The following is a 26,673-nucleotide window of genomic DNA, read 5'->3' as shown; positions in this document are numbered from 1 at the left end:
AGAGATATGATAACCGTTATGAGTTTTGAAAACTGTCGCATTGTTACTCACCATCTTCTTTGCCATCTTTCGCTCCATCCGCCGAGCTGTTTGACTTTTTCGGCTTTCGTTTGCGTGTCTGTATGCCATCCTTCCGCATTGCTAGCGGTCGATTGACACCGTGCAACTTGAAGTAAAGTCCACAGGCATTACACACTGGTTCGCCTTCATTGTTGCGGCGCCAAAGCGTTGTGGTGCGTGTGCCGCAATTCGTACAGCACAAGCCCAGCCTTCGGGTTGCCGTCTGCAAGGATAAAATCTAGTTTAAACAAAAATACGCATGCAACGACCAAAAGTAAAAGAGAAGAAACAAAATCGAGAGTAAGTTTTAGAAAATTATAAAGCGAACACTCACTGCACTCACCAGTCGCTTGCTCGGCTTGATAAGCGGTCTATTCATGCCGTTCATTTTATGATAGAGACCGCAAGCGTTGCACAGATAGTGACCGGTGCCGTCACGTCGCCATAACGGCGTACTAATTGCGCCACAATTCACACATTCGCGTCCCTCACCAAACTGAAAATCAATCGCATTCTCATAGGGTGACGAACGCTGAAAGCCGGTCGGATCGTAGGCAGCACGCCAAGAGCCCATCGTATAGAATTGTGCCGGCAGTTGCGCATGCGCAGTGCCAAAACTGTCTGTTGTCCAGGCGTTTTGTGCAGCAGCCGTACCAAAATGTGTAGCCACATGATTGTATTGACTCTGTGTAAGCGCGCGGTTCGAGGGCACATAGACGGGCGCATTCATAGCCGTTTGGTGATGGTAGCCGCCGTTGCCCGCCGCACCACCCGTCAGATCCGGGTAACCGGCACTGGAGTGATACATTTTTGTGGAGAGTTGTTGTTGATGTTGTTGTTGTGACGCAGTTGACTGACCAAAAGGCAGGTGGCTGCTGTACGCTTGGCGTGTCAATGGGCTATGAAAAGGCGTTTGCAGGGAATGATGATCACTGGGCGAAGTTTGAGGCGTTGTGGGAGAAGTCTGCAAAGTAGAGACTACAATTTAGAATAATATTTGAATAATTTAAATACTTATAAAATATATGTATGTAACAAAAACGAATAGTTAATTTTTTTATGTATTTATATATGTATTTAAATAATGCTTTCTCAGTCTAAGCTAAATATTTTAAGTTAAACAAATGCAAAATGCAGAAAGTTTATTAACAAAAAAAAACGTCATTTCGGCTGCACCGAAGTTATAATACCCTTCACAAGTTTATTATTCATATCACCAACGTTTATAGAAAGATATTTTTCTTGAGTTTTATCGGTCAGTTTGTATGGCAGTTATTTGTATATTAATTTTTATAAAGTCTCAGACGTTTTCTCCTGACTGTTACCAACTTTGGGGTAAACTTAATATACCCTTTTCGGGGTATAAAAACACAGTCGCAATTAATTCAAAAAAAGTTTCCAAAAATACTAAGACTTCAAACATCACTAAATGGTTTTCTTTTACTAATTTTCTTGGAAGTGCTTTCGAAAAGGGTGAGTTAGTTACAGTAAAAAAGTCAAATAATTGCTTAATTAAACGTAACATTATCAGTGCATTGCCATCTGCTGTACGCAAGCGAGAACAAATGGAAACGAAATGCTTGGCGCTGATTGGTTAAAGCGACGAAAAGAGCAGGAACCACCCCATGAAGCAAATCAATACAAGGCATCGCCACCATTTTTATAGTTTTTCCTTTCTTTTATGCACGTTAATTTCAATTCCATTTTATAGGAGTTTTGTGCGCGCTTCGGCATGGGAGTGAGTGTGTGCATTCATATTAGAAAAAAATAATTTTTATTGTGCTCCTTACGCATTCTTTCGCTTCTTCTGCGTATGCACGCACGAGCTGCGAGTGGAAAAAGAAAACGCAAATAATGGAAATATTTTTTGCTGCAATGGCGCTTGACTTATATACATACATACATTCGTCATGCCCTAAATTGGAATGCGTAAGCTCTGAGACAAAAACGAAATTTGAAGAAGAAAAATATAATTCACATAAAAAAGATTTAAAATTTGAGCAAATCAGCCGTTTATGTATTATATTTAATAATGAAACTATATTAAAAAAATTATTTTTAATATTGCATAAAAAACTATATCAAAGCGAAAAAATGTCGGAATGTATACAATAAAATATACTTATTAACAAAAAATTAGCTATCAAGTTTTCTGGAATCGAAATGCTAAAATGTATGTGTACGTAGGTATATGAGTATGTACATATATATTTACAAACATCATATTCCACAAATTCCATATGTACATATGTATGCTTAGCGATCTCAAGTATCCAGCTGCGTTAGTACAAATATTCCTACGTGTGTATATAAATATGTATTTCTATATGTATGAATTGTACTTGTATATAGGCATCTACATTTGTCAGCATTACTTGATAAATCTATAAATTGTTAATCAAAAATCGACAAAAAGGGGTAATGCTTTTATCTTATCCAGAATAAATAACGATGATGTATGAAAACTAAAGAACAAACAGTTGAAATGAATTTAAATAAGAACCGTTGCAGAAAACAGATGCCCAGCTGACCAGGCGAAGTGTGCTAATGGGTTTGAAACATTTTTATTTTTTCAAGTTTAAGAGCACACGTCTTTTTATTTTGAAGTTACATATGTACATATGTATGTATGTATGTCGAAAATAGCTTTCGAAAATAATGCCTTATATGCATTGGCGAAAATCTGTACATAAATTACAGCGATTACATAAGAAACAAATTATTAACTTTTGAGTCTTTGATTAAATATTGCTTAAAAAAATATATAATATTGTGTACATATGTACATATCTACATAGATATAAATACATACGTACATATGTATATTAAACGGCTGCACAAGTCGACTTACAGCGTGTCATTAATTCGTTTAACATAACAATGCAATATTTTGTTCTCAACGAGTAAATTCAATTCATGTGAGCACTCAGTGCAGCAAATGCAATAACATGCAGAAACATGTTTCTCAGCATTGTTGTTTCAAACCAATATTGCAAGAGTAGGCAATAAAGGCAAAGCAAATCAGTATATCATGCACATATTTGTGGGCATTGTTATTATTTTTTATTGGCGTTCTTATCATATTAAGTGCACGATATGTTATTTTATAAAAATTACATAGTAAAAACAATTTGTTATAAACATAAAATCAAGTCTGTGCTGATAGATTTACTCGTTATGAAAATATAAGTTTACGAGGCATAAATATTAAAAATTGTGTTAGATATTTCTGTTATTATGCATATAACATTCAACGTAATACTAAATCATATAAGTTACATAATTTAGTTCTAATATTCACAAAATTATAAATATGTATATAATATAATATTAAAGTTTTTAATATAATATACATATATACATATGTACATACATATGTATAAAAATTTAAATCGAAATGATTTTCTAACATTTCTTTTTTTATTCACCATACATACAGCATGCGCTTTTAACAGTAAGTTTATGACGTACTCGTTGTTTTTTAGCTATGCAATAAAAGCAATGTTTAGCATTATATTGTTTAACATTGCATGGTTTTACATTGCATTGCCTTTCAAGCACCAATATAGAGTATGTACCGTTTGCTTTGCTGAGAGAAACAAACAAGTTCTGTTTATTTGTGTATTTTACCTTAATTGTTATTCAAGTTACTTACATTGCTGTAAATGATATCTAACACTGTTAATGCAATACCTACAAAATGTATTGCACTCGGCTATGTTGTTCGGCAATAACCGCATACAGTCAACACAACGCACTTAACCACTTTATAACTGCAGCGAATAAAATAATTTTTACAGCTTTTCAAATTTTTTCTTTAACAAGCATAAGTGTCAATCACAATTTTTAACAGAATTACAAAATTAAATACACAAAATTGTAAATTATACAACAATACTTTTTATATGCTCGTACAGAAAACGCATTAAAAAGTGTAATAATTAATTATTTTGCAACATTTTGAAATTATCTACACATAAATTTGGACAAAAATAAAATTAAAGAACTGATGTCATGAAAACTGCCGCGTTCCTACTACTGCTAATGATTACAACAGCGTTGGCCAAAAAAGAAAGTCTACGTCGTGGCATTACCAATGCAAGACCAACACTCAAGTGCAATGACTACGCCGATGTGCTGTCGCCCACGCGTTTGTTTTTATTGGGCTTGACCATGATATTATTGGGCTTAAAGCAATCGCCATTGTTGAGAATGGGGCCGAAAGATGCTGGTAATTGAAACTCATATACTTTACAGTGTCAATAATGTAACAGTTTATTTTCAATTTTCTTAGCAAATAAATGGCGGTGGTCCAGACAAATTGAGGTGAAATCTTGAAGTTATTGCAAAATTATAATCAAATCTATATATTATTCGAATAAAACGATAACTTATGCGCATGCATGCAATATTTTTCTAATGATTCCCCTTAAAGTCTTTGCTCAGTATAATATTAAAATGTGGTAAAGTATAAAAATATAGAGAGAAATCTTTTGGCGCTAGTCAACAGCCGGACTCATGTACTATGCAGATGTGTTGAATGTTGGCATTTGTACTCTGAACAGGGTATTTTAAGTTTGACACGAAGCTTTTACTACCCTAAAGGAAACGTTGGAGACCCTATAATGTAAAAGAGACCGCTCGTAAATGATCAGCGTGACGGGCTGAGTCGTCTCTATATACTCGAAGTAGTCACTCAGTGTTTGAGATATCGATCTGATATCCAAGAAACTGCTTTTTTGTCGGAATTATCATTATCGGTTCACTATAGCATAAAACGTTTTATAAAGGCTTATTTAATTCTATATCTTAACTCCTGGTTTTGATATTCCGTCGGTAAAAAGCTTGCTCTGCTAAGTAATCGAACGTAGCAACAAAATGCTATGGTAAAGCGTACAGTATCGACCCTGTCAACACCTTTCACATCAATATCCGATACTCATCGTAATGATTTCATTAAATACGGCGGCTTCCACTTTGATCTTCAGCCAACATGGTGCGAAAAAACGGTAACAAGTATAAACGCGAAGTCGAGGCATATACAAAAAAAAATAAATGGATACTGACAGCACGTCACAGTTACTATCATTTCACACGGAAATATGCAAACAATCAAATATTTAATATTTAGCAGAAAATAATTTAAATTATGATTTTAAATTTAAGACGGCTCTATCATGTAATAAGCCAATCCACAAAACAACAAAAACAAGCGAACAGCAACAACACAAAGACCACGCGTGGATAATGACGCCAGGCACCAGCCCAGCCACCGGCCAGCGGCCGCCAGCAAGATCAGTTGATCAAAGCGAGCGCCTAACCTGCCAACAAGGCGCAAGATCAGTGGCGGCCACTTCAAACCCCAAAAGTGCCGGATGACGCAGCGCGCGTACAAGAAAGTAAATGGAATGTGCAGTGCGGCACAGAAGCGGAGACGAACTTACGCATTGTCAACAGGCAAAGGTGGAAAAAGCAGAGCAAAAAGAGAAGAAAGGTTTCATTAAGGAGGCTAAAAACGAGAACACACAACACACAAATGAATATAATGACAAAATAAAATCAAATAATACAAATGAGCGGAATTAAAAACGTAAAAGGAACAATGTAGATTGCAGACGCAGCAAAAATATTAAGCCAACAGCAATAAAAAATTTCCATAAAAAAAGGGACTAAAGTGGTGCCGGAGCCGGTGCCAGTGGTGATCGTTAATAATTTGTCACACAAGCGATGCAAATAAAAACAAACAAAGGATCAGCACTTGTAACTGGAGTGAAGTAGCTCTCAAGCGGAGCCAAGTAAGTGATCCTCTGCGAACGCCGAGTGCGGGTGCATAAGAAGAACGATGAGTGTTTTCGTGCGCGGATGTTGATGAAGAGCGCTGATGAGGGTGCTAGTATTGTCGATTGGCAGTTGAAAAATCACAGCGCTGGAATACCCGAACCCGAATGTTAAGTGTTGCATGTTTCGAGAGGTAGAGGCGTTCTGACGCTTAAAGAAATGCTGATATGAGGTGAGTGAGTTTGGTGAGAGATTGTTGATCGTGGCGTGGTGTGCAGATCGCTATCTAGTAGAAGTTAAGGCTAATAATGAAGTTTAGGAATATGTAGGGTATACAAAAAAAAACAAGTGAATATGTTCGTATATGTGTAATGTATATAGGTGATCATTATTATTAGCGTATTGTAGTTGAATATGGAAAAAGATAGCTTCGGAATCCCAACTAAGAATTTGTAGGTTGAACAGGATATATTAAGTTTGCCATCAGGTTATATGAAAAAAGTAACTTTCGAAGATCTTACTCGTACTAATACATATATGAATGATCACAGTGCTGAGCTGAGTGGTTTTAGTCCGTCTGTCTGTCTGTATATACGCGGACTAGTCACTCAGTTTTTGAGCTATCGATCTGAAATTCTGCAAACATTCATTTCTATCCACGAAGTTGCTCATTCAGTCGGAGCCCCTGATATCAGATCACTATAGCATAAAGCTGACATAAAAACTGAACGATCGGAATCAAGTTCATGTATACAAGTTTGTTTAATTGTGAAGGGTTCCCTTCAGTGCGGACAAAGTTAAGGTTCTTTCTTGTTAAAATCTAAATTTAATTAAATAATTCTTACTTGTAGATAAAAGTATATAATATCGACAAATTGGAATATATATAAACTATTTGCATGATTACGATCATAACGATCACTTTTCTACTAAGGCAACAACAACAACAACAATAACATCAACGACAAACCCTTTCAGCTTTCCTTGCGCACAAAGGCGCCGCCGTCCATTACATGGCACTCAGAACCAATGGAGCTGCCGCAGTTGCTGTCGACAGCAATGCTACAACTTAGTCCAAACCACGGCTGTTAGCTGTTAGCGCTGGGCGCTTGCTGCGCTAACCGCGAGTCTCTTTTACTTTGTGTGGCAAATCGGTCGCGGACAAGCGTGCGGAACTTGTTGGCGGAATTTCGCTTTGAAAACACTCTTAATGCATTTTCGAGTGGATCAATTTGTCTGGTGGCGGGCCGTTTGTGTTTGCATTTGCATTTGCCAAGCGCTGGGATTTTATTTATTGCCGTCACCGAAGATGAGGTGGTGCTGCTAATACTTTTTGCCAAGGATCGAGCTTTGCGCCAGAGTATATATGTATGTAGTATATACTATATATGCATGCTGGCTTCTGTGTTGGTCTGTGTGCGTGAGAGTTGGCTACTCTCGCAGCACAAATGCAAGCCAGCAAAGGAAGTGCAGCCAGTTGGGTGATCTTGTTAAAGGATGTGTTTGTTGTTTGTTATTATTGTTGTTTTTGTTGTTTACTATGCTGACGCGCTTATGTGATCCGCTGTGCGTGCAACCGGATGACTAATAAGCATGTGCTTCACTGAATTTTAAGTAGATTTAGCTTACACACTTGCTTGGCTGCGATTATAAAATTTTTATTGGCAGAAAATAAAGTGTATCGCTTATATGTATACTTGTATATATGCAAAATTATTTAAAAAAATTAAAAATAAAAAATATATTATTATAATCGCAGTTGCAAATATTTTTTAAATCAATGTATGATGCTTTTGAAAAAAATTTGGGATAAAGTTATATGTATGTATGTATGTGTTGCGGAAATGTTTCAAATTTCTAAGCCTTTATCAGTGAAGAAATAAGGCATTGTTTGGTTAGCTAACATTATTTTATTTACAATTCTGAGGCTTTTTTGTCACAACATTTGTATGTATATTTACTGTTAAGTAGCATTAATGTACAATAATAATGTTACGATGATTGTTGCAATGATCAGGAAGAAGTATAGTTTAACAGGATTTTCATATACATATGACTATTTTCTGTTAAGTAGCATAATGTTAAATAAAAATGTTAGAATGACTCTTGCAATGTTTATGTATAAGTATAGCAACGAATGTTGTTAGCAAATATCAAATATACGAGAAACGAATTTGCTGCTCGGTAGCAGCTTTTCGCATTGAGTTATCGAACTGAATTTTTGCACATCTTCATTTCTCTCTATAGATTTGCTTTTTTGTTGGAATCGCCGATATCGAATCACTTTAACATACAGCTGCCATACAAACTGAACGTTTGGAATCAAGTTTTTGTATGGAAAAATTTTTCATTTAACATTATATCCGTACGAAATTCGGCAGAGCCTATTACCATACCATTTAGCATAAATGACGGCTCAAAATCATGTCATCGTATGGAAAACTTTTTCATTTAACAAAATTCCTTCATGATATGTCGCAAAAATTGTTTTCCATGGTAGCGCTATAATCTCTGAAAAATTTATTCAGTTCGGACGTCTATGCATTAGCTGCCATAGAAACTGACAGATAAAAAGTAAGTTTATACACTTTTATGCTGTAAGAAATGTGACTTGTTTTATATTGTATAACTGCGGAAAACACATTGTATTGAATTGTGTGGCAATCCTAAAGTCAACTTTTAGGTCGTCGTAATGATTTTTTATAAAATTACCTTTTTAGAATTATTTTCATGTTTTCAGGTTATTTTTTTAAGGAACTCTATAAAATGCTTTGAGCTGCAGTGCCTCTCTGTGGCAAGTTTGGAGAGGACTGTTGAAGTTATACATACATATGGCCTATGTACAAACATATTACACTGTGAAATATATACCAAATAAGCACAAAAAAATTAAAAGCCATCGCGCTATTTATTTTTGAGTTTAACTGCAGCCAATTTGAAAAATGTAGATTTGAGCAAAACGCGTTTAAAAATAAACTGATTGAGCTGATTGTACTGAGCGTCGCACTTTCTAAAGCAGTAACTCAAAAATTATTTAAAATATTCATTTAAAATTTTAGTATGTTATTTTTAAAGTTAGAAACTATCGAAATATGTAAAAACAAAGAAAAATTGGCTTTTCGAACTTTTTTCGAAAATTTCAGAGTATAGATATTCAAGCTCAGTATAGATATTCAGAAATATCCCTCTATAAGGATTTTTCAAAATTCGAATTCTATTCAAAAATATTCCTCTACAGGAGTTTTTCAAAATTCCAATTAATTTCGAAGTTATAGTAATTTTATTTTCATGGCAACTGCACTGGTTTTGCGGACGATTGCAACAATAGTTGTCTGGAAGTAAAATTTTAAACGCGTTTTCTTCAAAACTACTTCTTGCAATGCAGTTTCCACAATATCGCAAGTTATAAACAGCCAATTCACTTTTTTTATATTTTTTATTTATCTCTTCTAGCTAAAAAAATATATATAATGTACTTTTTGTCGTTAACTATAGCAAATTCTAACTTTATGCACGACTTAGACTTTTTTCCACAATAAAAATTTATTTAAATATTTATTTCACTTACATTGTTGTCATTTGCAATCATTAGTATGCCCATTGTCGCCTGCGATGTTTTTAAAAAATGGCGAGCGATAATATTTTGCAAATGTTCTGTGCTTTTGCTTTCAACTACAAATTGTGTATAACTTTTTTACTAATTATTCGGTTTGGTCAAATGCGGTTGCACTATACACATGCTTATTTATAAATATTCACTGTTGCGTGGCGTTAAAGAGGCGATAATATTTTTTTTATAGAAACTTTACTTTATAACCACAATAAAACCCCAAATAATTTATTTAACACTCGCGAATGTATATACATATGTATGTATGTATGCGTTTGACTCTGAATATGCACATTAAAAATCACGACGGACAATGAAGCTGCATAATTACAAATTGCGACAATTAAAAGCAAAGCGTCGCATTAAAACCGTTTTTCGAAACAAAGACTCAGTGGTTAATTGCAGGCAGACAATCGTATTGATAATAAGAAACTACGAATTGGACAACAACGAACTGAACTGATTGCCTTGAGGTGTGCAAACAAACTAAAAAACCCCTTAAAGTAAACAAAAACTTAATCCGAAAATCCAGTCCGGAAGAGACCAACAGCCACACACACGCACACGGTCAACGGACAGGCAGACAGACGCACACACGGACGAACTGGCAATCGCCGCCTTTTGCTAGTGTAAAAGTCAATATAAAAAGTCGATTTCATCAATGGTCCCAGTGAATGTGCAGCAGCGACCAAGACAGTGACGTCAGCTGCTGCGCCACAAAATGATGGAGACAACGTACACTCACTGACGCACCAGCCGGATTGCACTTGAGAGCAAGTGAGACGCACATACATACATATATGCGTGTGTACTTTCTTTTAGCGCACAACAGGTAAATGCGCAAACATATGGACATATACAAACATACATACATACATAGGTAAAGTCCCTGTATGCTGCCATCGCAGCGCCGGAAAACAGTCAGCAAAGGATCGGATTGAGTGTCGCCTGCGGTGCTGGCTTCGCACAACGAGTGACAATGACAGCGCACGGCGCTTACACAAAATTGGGCAATCACACTTAGGACACAGGCTGCCACTACGGAATGTCAGATCACGATCGCACATACATACCTACATACATACGCTTGCATATGACTAACTGCTTTGGCTGGAACTAATGCTGTTTGAAATCGGAACAGGTTCTTCTCAGGCTGTGTTTGGTCACATTTATGAACGAGGCGATTCAATGGAAGTCACAAGTTATACGAAAACCAAAAGAAGATTTCAAGTCAAAACTGGCGTCAAGGTTCAACCATTGCCAGTCAAATGCATAAATATCCATGTATACATACAATTAGGATATGAGAGCATTCTACAGGCACTTAAGAACACTTAAAGGTATATATGGCGTGTCTATTAAATATAGCAAGTGCTCAACGGTAGCTGAGCTGTGTGTTGCCATAAGAGGATAAAACGCTAAGTCAAAGGTATGAAAATAGGCTGATACTTACAAATAATTAAGGATTCGCCCCTTTTCAAGGCATTGTGTAATAGTGTTCGGTGATATTATAGGATTTGTTTTTCATCGTTTCACTCAGCACCGTGTTGTTTGGGAAATTGATATTTGTACTTAGTTACTTAGAAGGTACTTAGAAAATGTTGTTAGTGGAAAGTGTAAGTCATAATTATTATAGCGAGCTTGCCCTTTTTATATGTAAATATACATATACATACATATTATCTAGAATAGAGTTATTTTTCAAAATCGAACTGTGTGGAAATATTTTATTCCTTATTTCGAGTAATTATCTTATATATAATATATGTTTATTTGAGCCGTATTTTTTTAAGTGAAAAAAAACATATATTTTAATGTTATGGCCGAGAATTTAGCTTTTTTTATAAGTACAGAGGCCATTATGCTATAACGCTGATTACAGGCCAGTGAATGCCGCGACGAGAACGCATAAATTTTACCCAAAGGGCCCAATTCTTGTCTCCTTTTTGCGGCAACTGGTGCCGCAGGTCAGTAACATTGCGCCAAATATTCTCTTCCAAGGCGTCAATTGTCTCGCGCTTATCTGCGAGGACAAGCGTCTCCACCAAACAAAAAGAGTTCAGCGGTGTTAAAACGCACGATTTTGGAGACCACGTCAGAGGTCCATGACATGGGATAATGCACTCGCCAATAGTCTCCGTCAATAAATTGATTGTTTTTCATTGGCTTGATGGCAAGTAAAATGTGCTTGATGAAAGCAAAGGTCGTCCACATCAACATTCTCAAAGTCAAGCACGAAAAAGTCATGGCTCTGTAGTCAGAAAAATTGACTGTAACATTATGGTCGGCTGCATTTTTGAAGAAATGTGGACCAATGATACCCTCTGTACATAGAGCACTCCAAGCGGAGACTTTTTGAGGATAATCGCTAAACGAAATGTTTTTGTGAAAATCATATCGGATCGGTAACAATCTTATTATATGGAGAGTTTGTCGCCGACAATTTAGATTTTGTAAGCAAACCAAGATCTTTCAGAAAAACCTTCCATAAAGTGGATGAACACGGCTCCAATTGTTGCGCGCGATAGCGGATGAACTCATTCGGATCATTTTCGATACTCTACTCTACAGTAGCAATAGCATCTGCTTTGACTGATACGTACTGTGTGGCGTCTGGTCCATGTCGACTCGAAAGAAGGACTTTGCTGGGCGTGAACCCAACCATTATTTTGTTAAGAAATTTGCAAACGTTCTGCCGACTAAGTTTGTTCATTATAAAATGAAGAACCCAACTGAGTATAAATTAAGTAACAGCTATCAAATGGACCAACTCCGAAAAAAGTATTGCCTCACGTCTAAAAAGACATTCATTACAAAACGATCAAGTAAGGAGAAGTTACATAAGTTCGGGCATAATCGGGTATTTCATACTCTTGAAACTTGCGCGTGCTTGTTAGTTATATGGGGTCTAGGGCGAGTTTTTATCCGATTTTGTTCATTCTAAGCACAAAGATGCACCGTTATAATAACGACATGCTCTCTAAATCTTATTAAGATAGCTCACATATTTGCCGATATATGCGGTAAAAAAACACCCGTAAGTTCGATAATCTTCAATCAATTTTTGACACACAGACATATCAAGAAAGTGTTCCCTCTGAATTTCAATTGTACATCTCACACATTGAACGATATTTTCGGAAAGAAGTCCACTACAAGGACTGGATTCACATATTCAGTACCTAGGGGCTTGAACCGTTGTTTTAGTCATAAGGTGGCACACCTCGTGCAAAGTTCTATCCTGATATTGTAATTCATTCTTGAATTGTATAATTTTATCCGTTATTTGGTTGTTGTAGCTTTTAGTTTAGGGGATATAACGGGTGATTTTTTTGAGGTTAGGATTTTCATGCATTAGTATTTGACAGATCACGTGGGATTTCAGACATGGTGTCAAAGAGAAAGATGCTCAGTATGCTTTGACATTTCATCATGAATAGACTTACTAACGAGCAACGCTTGCAAATCATTGAATTTTATTACCAAAATCAGTGTTCGGTTCGAAATGTGTTTCGCGCTTTACGTCCGATTAGCGATGAGGCTCATTTCTGGTTGAATGGCTACGTAAATAAGCAAAATTGCCGCATTTGGGGTGAAGAGCAACCAGAAGCCGTTCAAGAACTGCCCATGCATCCCGAAAAATGCACTGTTTGGTGTGGTTTGTACGCTGGTGGAATCATTGGACCGTATTTTTTCAAAGATGCTGTTGGACGCAACGTTACGGTGAATGGCGATCGCTATCGTTCGATGCTAACAAACTTTTTGTTGCCAAAAATGGAAGAACTGAACTTGGTTGACATGTGGTTTCAACAAGATGGCGCTACATGCCACACAGCTCGCGATTCTATGGCCATTTTGAGGGAAAACTTCGGACAACAATTCATCTCAAGAAATGGACCCGTAAGTTGGCCACCAAGATCATGCGATTTAACGCCTTTAGACTATTTTTTGTGGGGCTACGTCAAGTCTAAAGTCTACAGAAATAAGCCAGCAACTATTCCAGCTTTGGAAGACAACATTTCCGAAGAAATTCGGGCTATTCCGGCCGAAATGCTCGAAAAAGTTGCCCAAAATTGGACTTTCCGAATGGACCACCTAAGACGCAGCCGCGGTCAACATTTAAATGAAATTATCTTCAAAAAGTAAATGTCATGAACCAATCTAACGTTTCAAATAAAGAACCGATGAGATTTTGCAAATTTTATGCGTTTTTTTTTTTAAAAAAAGTTATCAAGCTCTTAAAAAATCACCCTTTATATATTAATCTTATTATGGTGGTGCTACGCCCACTTTATCATATTTTTTCTTCCACACGCGATCTCCGACGTTTCTAAAAAAAAAATTCCGCACTGATTCCCCAAGACAATGTCCTAACTAAGACCTTCGATCGAAGAAAGCTCCGGTCCCTTAACTTTGACCCAGCTAGTTGATGTCCTCGTTAGAGTAAAGGCTGACATTACCGCCGTCCAAGAAGTGCTATAAACGGGACAAATACAAGGGTCCTAATGACATTTACTACAGTGGCCATAAAAATGAACGCAAGCAAATTCGGTCTGAGATTTTTGGTGGGAGAGAGACTCCGTTGCCGTGTCCTGGCATGCACCCCGGTATATGAACGTCTAGCCATAATCCGCATGAAAAATTCACAAAATGGCGGCATTGAAAATAAATATGGATTTTTTTTCTTTTTTTTGAGTATTAAACTTCAATTTTTATCCGTTCTGGTAAGTCAATGTATAGACTTCTATATGCAAAAGATACACATAGAACATATACTTACATATGTATAAAAAATTTGATAGTGTTCGACTACGAGTAATCATTGCTGTAATTTCGAAAACTGCTGTCTCGAGGAAAACGCGTTTAAAGACAAACTGATGTGACTGATTGAACCGAGCGGCTACACTTTAGAAGCCTGTAACTTAAAACCTACTGCATCGGTTCTTCGCGATTTTTTGCCAAAACTCAACTTATATCTGTCGGCAATCACCTTGTGCACCCGATTTGGCTCCATGCGATTTTTGTAGCTACTCAGCAAACTCAAACAAACTCCGGGACGCCATTTCAACACGATTGAGGAGATAAAAGCGAATCGATGCGGAAGGTTATACCGGAAAAATGATGTCTGTTTCGAGAACTATGAAAAGCGTGCGCTTTATCGGACGCGGATGAAATTTATTTGAAAGAATAAATAGAGAATTTGCATTTTATAAACAAATTTATATTATTTTCTGTTACTAGTGGAATGTGATTAATAGTGAGTTTTTATAAAAGCATTTCCGCAGATCGTTAACGAAGCATAGCATAAGATTTTCAGCTACTGCAGTCAGATATAACCAATATATAACCAGTCTATAACTATTTTATAACCATTTTATACTCATTTTATAACCAAAACTCAATTTTTTTTCAATAGGAATGGTTTCTATTCTAACGTTTTTCCTTCGAATATAAGCTTATGAAAAATTATGTTACGTTATTTTGCATTTTAGGTTTCGATATAGTTTAAAAAATAAAAATAACTATATTTTTAACGCCAGTCTCTTGCACACTATTTGCTTGTGAGTTTGCAAGTCACAAAGTTAATAAAATATCAATAAAATTGCAATAAAAACGCTCTCTTATGCACTTTACGCACTCTATCATTAAAATACAAACACATACATACATATTATGTACATATAAATAATTACATATATACGCGTGCAGCAATGCGCTTTAAGGCAATTTAAGTGCACTGACTATGAGCGGGTCACAGAATCCACTTAAAATCATCACAAAAATCAAATCAATTTTGTTTTTGTAGTTGCCGACAAGCCCCAACGCAGCAACGGAGATTAACTAATTCATGGATACAAATCAAGATCGGCAGCCGGTGGTGTAGAATGCAGCGCACAGACTCGAGCGCAGATTAAGAGGTGCCAATGTGATTGCAGGCTGCGACTGCGCCATCCGCTTCTCAAACTGCCTACAATTCTTTGTCTTTGGTTGCAGTTCGCGTTTTCATTTACTGCTTGCTTGCGACCGATGAACCGATCGCATTATCCACCTACTTAGTTGGCGTAGAGCGGTAATGGAGTGCATTATGCATTCGTGCATACTTAAACACAAATAATCAGCTCGAAGTTTTCGAAAGCCGAACGGCGCCGCGAAGGTAATGCTGCACGTGAATGAAAAATTAAGAGCAATTGGATTGCTTGAGTGAGTTTTAGGGGGAGCAGAATATACATATGTCACTTGTGGCACTGAGCACACGAAAACACAACAACAACATATGCATATGTATGTATATCCCACTATAGCACACCAATCCACTTGTCAGCGCAATAGATGGGAAATGGTAAGCGCCAGCATTAAAGCAACAACAATGTACACATGTGTAGCCGTTTAAGTCGAACGCGTAACCACAAACCTTTGGAAAGCCGACGGCAAGCCGCAAGACACACTTCGTAAGCGACAAACCGCCAAACCCGCAAACCCACAAAACCAAGAGGCCAAGAGACACTTCATAAAGCCAGGCAGATATCTGCTTTTTCATATGTGTGTAGTTGTGAAACCATATAAGTATTGTAAGTGAGTGTGAGTATAGTGGCGCACTCAGCGCGTTTTCTTATTGTGGCGACAAAGCCTCCTCTTAATGCGCTCTCTAGGTTTAGGATTAATTGAAATAAGTTGTGGCATGACGTTTGTTTGTTTTTTAACTAATTGTTTGTGCCGCCCTTTGTTCGTACTTTTGTCGTTGTTCGCTCTATTGTCTATAACTAATTTGGCTATTGCTCCATTCAATTGCTTGTGGAAGGGAAATTAATAGAAAAAAATTATTGGAGCCAAAGCAATTATCGATTGTCTGACAATGAATTGTGTGTGCGTAGATGTTGCGGCCGATATGCGGCACATGGCATGGGAGTGGGTACTTGTCTTCGTTGCTTACATGTAAGATATGCCCGCCAGCTTGCTAGCATATTTGGTTGTTTGGTGAGAACAGATGATCGATAATACACTGAAGTCAATTGACAATTTATTGAAATTATGATTTTGTGCGCAGAAAACACTCAACAATGGCAGCTGCGTGGCGAATATTATATTGTAATGAAGCCATCGGCTATAAACGCGTAAGCGCCAAAAAAGATGAAGAAATCATCGAAAAAAGCAGTTCTTAGCAGAGGTTAGGTGGATTTGAAAATTTCAAAAACCGATTTATTTTTGTTTTATTATTACACAAATGGTACAATATGTTTAAAATATTCGCCTAAAATTTCAAATCGATGAGAGTAAAGCACTAAGGAATAGACCCTTCGGAAGTTCCGTCCATCAGTACAACTCTTCACAGTTATACGGCGTTTATCGCTGAACTCAATTTTTTAAGTCGGCTGACTTTTCAAAGGATTATGTAGCGATTTTGTAGAAATTCGGCACACATCTGTAAAATTATATTATCTAGTCATTTAACGATGGATGTTTATTTTTTTTACTACAACTAATTTTTTGGAGCCTACGAAAATTTTACCAAAAATGAGATCTGTCAAAAAAATGGTCCAAATTTTTTTCAAATATTGTTCTTCGTAAAATAACGAGATTTATGCAGATATTGGCAAGAAGTTGTGGTTGTTTTTACTTTTTCATAAAAAAATAATAGTTAAAGCTGTGCGCGGCAATAGCATTTTTTTGCGACGTCAAGTGAATTGAGGTACTAACGGCTGCTTTTTGTGATTTTTAAATAAAAATTTCATAAATTACTCTTTAAATACATATCATGTGCAACTGGGGTACTAGAAAATACAGCAAATATTGAAAATTGGTAATTTAAAAAAATAATAATAATAACACTAGCCGACAATTTTGACATTTTTTTTCTGCTCTGAAACCAAACTTGTTTTTTTATGTTGCTTTGATAAGGTACATATATAATTTGAATATAAAAAAAAATTGCTAGGTCCAGGTTAAGAGAAAAATAAAAGTAAAGTTTTTGCAAAAAATATATTGAATATTACAAATTTTTATCCCTCAATTTATATTTTCTTGTACTTTTTTGAACTTCTGCTGTATTGGTAGTCAGAATTATCACGTAAACATATCCAGCAATAGTCTGCCAGCATGCTAGGAGTCCATTTGCCTTGATACCTTTTCTCCATACTCAATATGTGTTGGTGAAATCTCTCCCCATGTTCATCACTGACTGCGCCTAAATTGGGAGGAAAGAAATCCAAGTGCGAATGTAGGAAATGTATTTTCATGTTACACCCTAAAGCCTGAAAATCCGTCAATAGGCTTGATATGAGTTCTTCATAATCTGGTGATTTGGTGTTATCCAAAAAATTTTTTACAACCTCAACAAATGAAAGCCATGCTTTTTTTTCTAGCGTATTTAGTTTAGAGACAAAGTTTTGATCCTTCATAACTCGTCGTATGTCTGGCTCCACAAAAAACCCTTCTTTTAATTTCGGATCACTAAGTCTCGGAAATATACTTTTAAGGTATTGAAAACCTTCTCCCGTTTTATCCATTGCTTTTACAAAATTTTTCATTAAGCCTAATTTTATATGAAGGGGTGGCAATACAATATTCTCGGGTTCAACAAGACGAAGATTGGACACACTTTTCTGATTAGGTACATAGTCTGTTCTTTTTGGCCACTCTTTTTGGATATAGTGTTTGCTTCGAGCTTCGCACATAAAACAGCAAAATTTTGTGTAACCAGCTTGCATACCTAGTAACATCCCAACTACTTTTAAATCAGAACAAATTTTCCAAGAATGTTTAGCATACTGTATTTTTTGTAGTAGATTTTTGATATTTTCATAGGTTTCTTTGATATGTACTCCATGCACCTGAATCTATCGCAACCTTTTCCGAACTCGTATAAGAAGTATAACTTCAATAATATTATCGTAATTGGACCTAAGGATTTTTTTTTATTATTTTTTTAATGATATACATACTAACAGGAACCAAAATATATAATTTTTATTTCAGAGCAAAATCCATTGTCGGCTAGTGTAATTTGTAATAAGAAAGAGCCAAAATCGATTTTTTCGAGAGCTCATAATTTTTGCATTTTTCATATTTTTCCTTCGTTCCAGTACCAGGATTCGGAAAAATGCACGGATTTAGAAAATATTATTCTTTTGCCTTTCAGATTTTATTTACGATTGCCAGGCCTGCAGCAAATGTTCTGAGGAGGTGCCGAACTAACCCATTAAAGCGCGAAGTAAGGTATGGTAAGGAGTAAGAAGGTTAGTAAAAAAAACGCAAAATAATTGAAAAATTTTAAATAACAACTGCAGATGAAGAAATATTTCGACGTGAGCTGGTTTGGTTGAAAATGAGCTTTTTTGACGACTTTAAGTCGAAATAAGGTTTGCTCCCTAATATTTTAAATAAAAAAATATTATATGTTGTGTTTAAAGCATGAGAAGGTAATTTTAAAACAAATTTCGTGTAAAAACAAAATTTTTTGTTCAAATAAAAATAAAATCCCCAAAACTTGGTTATTTGAATTTTTCGCATAAATTTTGAGGTTATGTAAAAAAAGTTGATATACAAAAGTTATAGATCGTTTCATTAGCTACAATATTGCCATAGAATTTTTTTCTATGGCATTCCTAGTTTTGCCGGAAATTGAGATAAGCCGTTTGTAACACTTAAAAAAGCAACCACACCACTCCCCATACGCTACGCAATCACAGATCGTCCTTAAATTATGCCTCCTTTCATTTTTGTTGTTTCATCTTTTGTTTGCGTTGTGCTTGCATCTACTATGATTTTTTTTAATTGTGATTTTTTTTTACATTTTCAAAGTCTTCTTCAATAGTCTTATATAACTAAGTTATAACTAAAACGATTTTTTTTAATATAAGTAATTCCTACTTTGCCTTTTGCATTCAAAGCAATTAATAATATTTATATGCATAACTAACCACAAATCAAAAATCTGTATAAATGCTTAGGTACTTAAATAATGTACTATTATTAAATAAGCGTAATCGTTTTTTAAAGCTGTTTGAGGTTTTAAAATCTGTAAAAGAAATGTTCTCATGAAAGAAGCATACTTTGTGGTTATTATATGAAACATGTATTAATATTGAAATCTTACATCACTTGCTAAAAAACAAAAAAAAAATACACAAATAAAAAGTTTTCTGGTGAAAACTGGTTTTGATCAATCAGCTTGTATGGCAGCTGTAAGCTATAATCGTTCGATCTAAGTAATTTTTTCAGAGCCTATACCCTAGCTTTAAACAATAATCCATGACAAATTTCGTAAAGATATCTTGTCAAATTAAAAAAATTTCCATACGACAACTCGAGTTTGATCAGTCAGTTTATATGGCAGTTATATGGTATAGCAGTCTGATCTAGACATTTTCTTCAGATATCATAAAGATACTTTGGATAATAATGTATACCAAATTTCATGATGATATCTCATCAAATCGAAACGTTTTTCATACAAGAACTTGAATTTGATTCGATTCCAACATATAATTAGCTACTTAGTAAGAGCAGGCCTTGTGCAAAATTTCAGATCGATATCGCAAAAACTAAGGCACTAGTTGTCGTATAAACAGGCAGAGGCACCAGAAGATGGGCCTGTCTAAATCGACTCCGCTCATTACTCTCATCTCGTATATATAGGTTCGTATCGTTTCATTTTGTTTTTTTACAAACTTCTTGGCAAACTTAATACACTCTATTCAGGGTATAAATATATCTACACATAAAAAAGTGCATATCACTGTGTTATTAATATTATAATTGAAATAATAAATTAGTTGCAGCTCAATTAGCATTCAACACTTCATTATGAGCAATATTTACTAAATGCTGCCCGCATACGTCCCGCTGTGCTAATAAGTGTTAATTTCAACTTTAATGTGTATAGAAATTGATGGAGAGAAATTTATATTGGTTTGGGTTTGGGTATGGGTAGATCATGAAATGCGATCCGCCACTCAAAGCGCCGATCAACGTGCGCGCACAGCGATAAACAGTCTCCACAGGTGAGCAATCAAATACTCAAAACACTCACGCTCACATGCATACACAAAAAATATTCACTTATATATGGAAGCCGAAAAGCATTGTGTTAAGGCTAAGGTTGCGGCACGCGTCTTCCAGGAAGGCGTGGACAACGAGATTTTATCAATCGCTGTGCACAGAAGCTGTTTGCATTGTAAGGCTAATTAATAGATTTATGAATTTTATTTATTGCTCGTTTTTTTCGTAAAATGCATGCGGTAAAATTTAGCAAAATAGTAGAAAGTTTTACATCACCCGCCGTACAGCACAGACCTGATTGCTTTTGATTACCATTTATTCCAATCTATGCAGTATATACTCACTGGAAAGTGGTTCACATAAGAAGAGGAAATTAAAAATTGACTGGTCCATTGCGGCCTGGCGTAAACGCATTTTGCTCAAAACCACTTTTTTCGAGTTCGTCGGCCGCATAAAAAAACAATCGCTATAAAGTTTTAACCACCATGTTCATCAGGCGTTGTACTAGAATATACCAAAAATGTTGAAAATTTTTAAAATATTTGCATTTTCCATGTTTTTTCCTTCGTACTTGTACCAGTATTCGGAAAAATGCACAGATAACGAAAATATTATTCCTTTGCTTTTCAGATTTTATTTACGGCTGATAGGCCGCCATTTTTCGACACCCCTTCCTTTCCTTATCTATTCTTTCCTTTACTGGGATTACCAACAAAAATTGTGAAGCTTCAATAAACCATTTCTGACAACTGTATGAAAAGTTCAAGCTTTTACTTTCCGTAAGAAGTTCCAAAATTTCGGGCCAACAAAGTAGAAACCCCGTTTAAGAGGTTACATGGGCTTGCGGGTTTCAAAAAATCGATTTTTTTATTGCTTTAATAAATTCTACAACATCTCTACAATATTGGTCTAAATTTTCAAGTTGATCCGAGTAATAGTTTCGGAGTCACAGCCTTGAGAACTTGTGCGCTCGAGGCCAGCTAGGCTAAGTGCGCCGTCTTTAAACGCGTTTTTATCGAAACTCTGTTTTTGAAGTCGGTTGTCAAGATTTCTCGAGAACTACTCAACTGATCTTAATGAAATTTTACACAGGTTATTGAGATACCATTATTTAAAAAAAAATGTTGAAGAAAGACTATTTTTTACCCGAGGAAACCAATGTAAATTAACGTTCTAATTTCGAAAAAATATCGACCTTAAGACCTTAAGGGGCTCCTCACAGGCGCTCTATATTTTGGGTTTTACAAAGTCGTACAAGGGTTACTCGTATTTCACGAGGCGTCCTAGGAGAGGTATGGTATTATGTATTATAACCGCAAATTTATAAACACAAGCAAAAAATACTTCATTGTAACAGAAATTTTAGAAAATGTAATTAATATATATATTGTATAATTATGGATATGCACATTAGAGCGGGCCGATTCACAGGGAACTAAAAAACAGCAAATCGCTTATGCGGAAAATGTCCTATGAATCATTCTGCACAACTTTGCCAAATAGACTATGGGTCTAAAACCTGTTTCCAGCTAGCGTGGTTTAAGGCGAATTTTTTTAGGGAATGGCTCGTCCGTTTTTGAGACATCCGAACGAAATTTATTACGTAGGTGCATATTGATACTCTATTGATCATTTGTCATAATCTTTCGGATTGGATAACTATATTACGTATCACCAATACAAGTGATAATACAGATTTTTTAAACTCCGCCTTCAAATAGCTGACTCGAAACCGGTTTTAGAACCATAGTCTCTTAGACAAAGTTCCCCATAATGAGCCGTAGAATATTTCACGCCTACGCAATCTTATAGAAAAAAAAAATCAACCCGCTCTTAGACACATAAATAAATACGAGATATCACAAATTATTATATTTCTGTATGTGGTTCGTCATACTCAAAGGTTATCCGATATCCTAGCTATTATAAATACATACGTATGACTTTGTAAGCTGACGAGCAGAAACCTGCATTTCCATGTGTATATCATGTGATTATGTTTATATTATTTATAGAAATGTTACATTGTATGCAGGAGTATGTAGGTATAGTGAGAACCACATAATACTCCAATGGTAAAACTTGCACCACTCAGCGATAAGAGCATAAGCAAGTGAGCAAATTGTAATCGCATGAAAAGCCCGCTGGTAGAAAAGCAATAATATTTCGTGGCGATATGGATTGATGGCTACTAACTACTGGTTGCCATTGCTGATACACAAATGTATGAATGTAGCGCAACTCGTTAAAATGTAAATTAAGTTGTGAAGTGAGAAAATGTAAAAACACTTACAACAAGTGAATGAGGCGACGAACTGCGCATAGTGGCCGATGCATGTGAAAAATAGAGCTTAAACGTAGATATATGTACATATATTTAGTTGTAGTGGCGCTGTTGACTGATTGCTGACAAGTCGAACGTTGACTCACTAATGCATTATCATGGCAGCGGTTATCGGCCAGTTCTAAGTCGACAAAGAAGATAGAAAATTACCATAGAAAATGAAATAAATATAATTGAAAGAAACGACGGGTGGCAGCATAATACACCAGCCCAGTGCGTTGAATACAAATTCAACACAGTTTAGCTGATAAGTTTACTTTAATGGGAAAAATGCTGGCGCGAAACAGAATGAGTTAACTATGAGTTTTTGAAAATGGCTAGGCAAGTGTAGGCATAGTGGAATTGGTTAATATACACATACATTTAAATATATGTTAGCAGCTAAACATTTGCACGTGCAACAGAAACGCTCGAAAACTCAACATAATTCTTATGTGGTAAAGCTTATGTATGTATGTATATGTTATCGCACTCAACATTTTACAACGCGGAGGTTCTTTTACTATTATTAAGTTTTGAATGTATAAGTGTACATGTATGACTGATATTAATGTGTTTACATCCTAAACAGATTATATTAATATTGTATCCTATTAAGTTTGTAACGCCAGCAGCAAGCGTGGGAGGCTCTATATAGAATATATCGTCATCTAAAATGCAAAATAACGTATCATTGAAAAAAAAAAAATTAATTTTCTCATTTGTCGCAATCGCCAAAATCGGATCACTATGGCATATGGTTGCCATACAAACTGATCGCTAAAAATCAAGTCCCTACGTGGAAAACTTTTTTATTTGACAAGATATTCTTATACAAATCAGCAGTGATTATTGTCCAAGAAAACGGTAAATTGTTTAGATCAGAGCACCATAGCATCTAGCTGTCATAAAAACTGATCTAAAAAAAATCAAATTTTTGTAATTAAAACTTTTTTATTTTAATTATTATCTTTACAGAATTTGACATAGATTATTCTCCGAAACTACACTATATTTTGAGAACAAATTGTTCAGATCGAAGCACTATAGCATATAGCTGTCATATAAACTGATCAATGAAAATCAAGTCACTATATGGGAAACTTTTTTATTTGACTAAGAATCTTTAAAAGCTTTTACACAGATTATTATACAGAATAGCCCCACAATGTCCGAAATAATTGTTCAGATCGAAGCACTATAGCATATAGCTGCCATACAAACTGTTCGAAAAAATAAAATTTTTGTTGGAAAAACTTTTTTATTTTACTAATTATCTTCACAGAATTCGGCATAGATTATTCTCTGAGTCAACAATTAAATTTCAGAACAAATTGTTAAGATCGGAGCACTATAGCATATAGCTGCCATACAAACTGACAAATGAAAATCAAGAATAATATCGTTTTATACAATTTTATGCTATAAATGCCGTAAAAAATACAACTGTGAAGGGTATGTTAGCTTCGGTATGGCCGACGTTACCGTTTTTGTTTTGTTTTTGTGCTTTGGTGTAATCATGGCAGCGATTGTAGATTATGCGCATGCGCCTGCTCGCATTTTGTCACTGCCATTAGACGAGTGCCGCCCGCAAGTGCACATTAAAGTTTTTATTACATACACAACTTCCTCTAGGTAGTCAATTAATTTACCATAAATGACCGGTGCAAGTTGGTGTTTAATACGAGTATATACATATATGTACATATATGTATGTATCTCTGGTATATACATTTTTTGAGTCAATAAATAAATATGTATGTGTGTATGTATATATGTATGTCATATTTCTGTTTCAATACTAAAATAATAAATAGAAGTTTAGACAATTATCATTGAAAAATTGTGCGGGTTAAACAACTTGATAACACAAGACTATGTTTGTATGGTGAACAAAAGACTGTAGTAACGAACTCGATTTATCAGCTCAATGTACCAAAAATAATAGACATTTATATGCTATTTGTCCCACTCACTTCATATAAAGTGTGTATTCAAGGTACAACCAACAAATTAATATACCAATATTGTCAACATCTCAGAGATTCTAAGAGCCAAGAGCCGCTGTGGCATGCTACAATTTGTCAAAGTTCATAGCTTTTCTTTTTGAATTAACCTTTACCATGCCGCTAATACAATTTCTCGCTCAAAATCTGAAATCAAATTTATGTATGTATCCACGCTTATGTAGATGTAAGCACTTATTTACTTGCCGCGCTTGCCACAAAAACCGACTGGCGTCTGTTGTGGCGCTTTGATCTTGACCGCTGACGTGCTTTGTTTTTGTTTAATTTTTTTCCACTTTTACTTTAGTTTTAGCTGTATTAAAAGCGTGTAGAAAAATTACTAAAAAAAAAAACAAAAAAAAAAGGAACAGCATAAGAATATAAGAGAAAAAAATGCCATAATAAAAATGTGACCACACTGTTGTGACAACATTTCGGCACGCGGGTATACAAATTTCTTCGCCTTGCCCCACACACACACGCACGCACGCGCGTCAGCGGTCACTCGGGACGCATAGCAGTATTTATAGGCGCTGTCGCAGTACAGTCGCTGTCGTCTCACTGTCACTAATGCGGCTGCACGGCATATACATTTGCTCGGCCGGTGCCTCACTAATTCCTACAAGCGCCGTGTGTACGAAAGGTGGCGACAACCAGCACAACGAAATGGGCATAGCAAAGCTTTTAAGAGTTTTTTCTTCATATAACTCGTACTTTACTCATTTAACTGTCCACACTGTGTCCACTGTTGGAAAAGAATGTGCGGTTTTTTGCGTGACATTCGCTTGTGCAGTTGTACATTAGTGCCACTAATGGGGGTAAAAATTATGTTAAATTATATATATGGAATTCATACATATTACATTCGTACATAAATATACAATGTGTGTTGTGATATGTAAGTATGCTGGCGCAGGGCGACATACTTTCATATATTGTATGAATATATTTACTTACATATGTGCTACGCAGTAAGTCTAATAAAGGTGTTCTGGGTATTTAAAAAAATAATATTTATTTAAAGAAATAAGTAAGCGCTAAGTTCGGGTGTAACCGAAGATTTCACACTCCTGCAACTAGCAAAGATTAAAATGGTTGCAATATTTCAGGTACATAAGACTTGTTAATTATATGCAGTCTACAGTAAGTTTTCATAAGATTAATTCATTTTAACGATAAATAAAATGAAAGTGAATTTTATTCACAAATATGTACCGCTATTAGAAAAACACGCTCTTCGACCGATATATGCGGTATAAAGTCACACAGCAGTTCGAAAATCTTTGTATTAGGTAAATGATGGCTGAAAGAAGTACTGACCCGATTCAACAAATTTGTAACATACAGAAATACTAGTATAAGTAAAGGTTATCTCGAAACATCAATTCTATTACTCACACATTGACCGATATTTTCGGTAAAAAGTCAACTACAAGACCGGGTCCACATAATCTGCACCTAAGCGCTTGCGCAGTTATTGTTTGATTTTGTAAATTTTTGGTCGTAGGGCACTTTATGTGCAAATTTGTATTCCGTTCAATTAATTGCTTCTTGATGTGAACGAAACAAATGAAATTTAAAATTTTGTTATATGGGAAGTAGGCGTAGTTGTAGCCCAATTACGCTCGTTTTCACGCTATAGCATAAATATGTAAGAAGAATGTTATGTATGAAATATGGTTGAAATCGGTCGAGGAAGTTCCAAGAAAAAGCAGGCCGGTGCCACGAACATTGTCAAATTTTGTCACCGGTTTCTTTGAATCCCTCTCATACCAACTCGGGGGTAAAATTTAATGCCTCTGACGCATTTAGTTATTGATTTAAAGCCTTTTTTGTACCTTTTAGCAGTACCGTTATATGAGGAGTTAGCGGGATTAATATCCGATTTCACTTATTTT

At 35.6% G+C, this 26,673-nt stretch overlaps 1 protein-coding gene and 1 long non-coding RNA gene across 8 annotated transcripts in view; one reads left to right on the top strand and one right to left on the bottom strand.

The window, feature by feature from the left end:
* Nucleotides 1–26,673, bottom strand: part of LOC105231615 (GATA-binding factor A) — a 48,755-nt gene that overhangs the window by 1,730 nt on the left and 20,352 nt on the right. For 4 of the 7 annotated variants that reach the window (XM_029552562.2, XM_029552563.2, XM_019992274.3 and 1 more), the window contains 2 exons: nt 404–1,024; nt 52–298 (listed from right to left, as the gene is read on the bottom strand). In XM_029552562.2, coding sequence (XP_029408422.2) covers nt 52–298; nt 404–868 — 712 coding nt within the window. In that variant the 5' untranslated portion in view covers nt 869–1,024. Of the gene's footprint in view, nt 1–51; nt 299–394; nt 1,025–9,406; nt 10,304–26,673 lie in introns of those variants that run through there. The other 3 variants (XM_011213011.3, XM_019992272.3, XM_019992273.3) reach the window with 3 other exon arrangements.
* On the top strand, nt 3,695–4,469 carry LOC125776286 (uncharacterized). The gene is made up of 2 exons (XR_007421602.1): nt 3,695–4,291; nt 4,355–4,469. It is a non-coding gene; the product is annotated as an uncharacterized LOC125776286 (long non-coding RNA).

This window comes from Bactrocera dorsalis, chromosome 2 (genome assembly GCF_023373825.1).
Source record: "Bactrocera dorsalis isolate Fly_Bdor chromosome 2, ASM2337382v1, whole genome shotgun sequence".
NCBI classification, from domain to species: Eukaryota; Metazoa; Arthropoda; class Insecta; order Diptera; family Tephritidae; genus Bactrocera; species Bactrocera dorsalis.
Note: the sequence above shows the minus strand (reverse complement) of the source record. Positions and strands in the feature narration are given on the sequence as shown.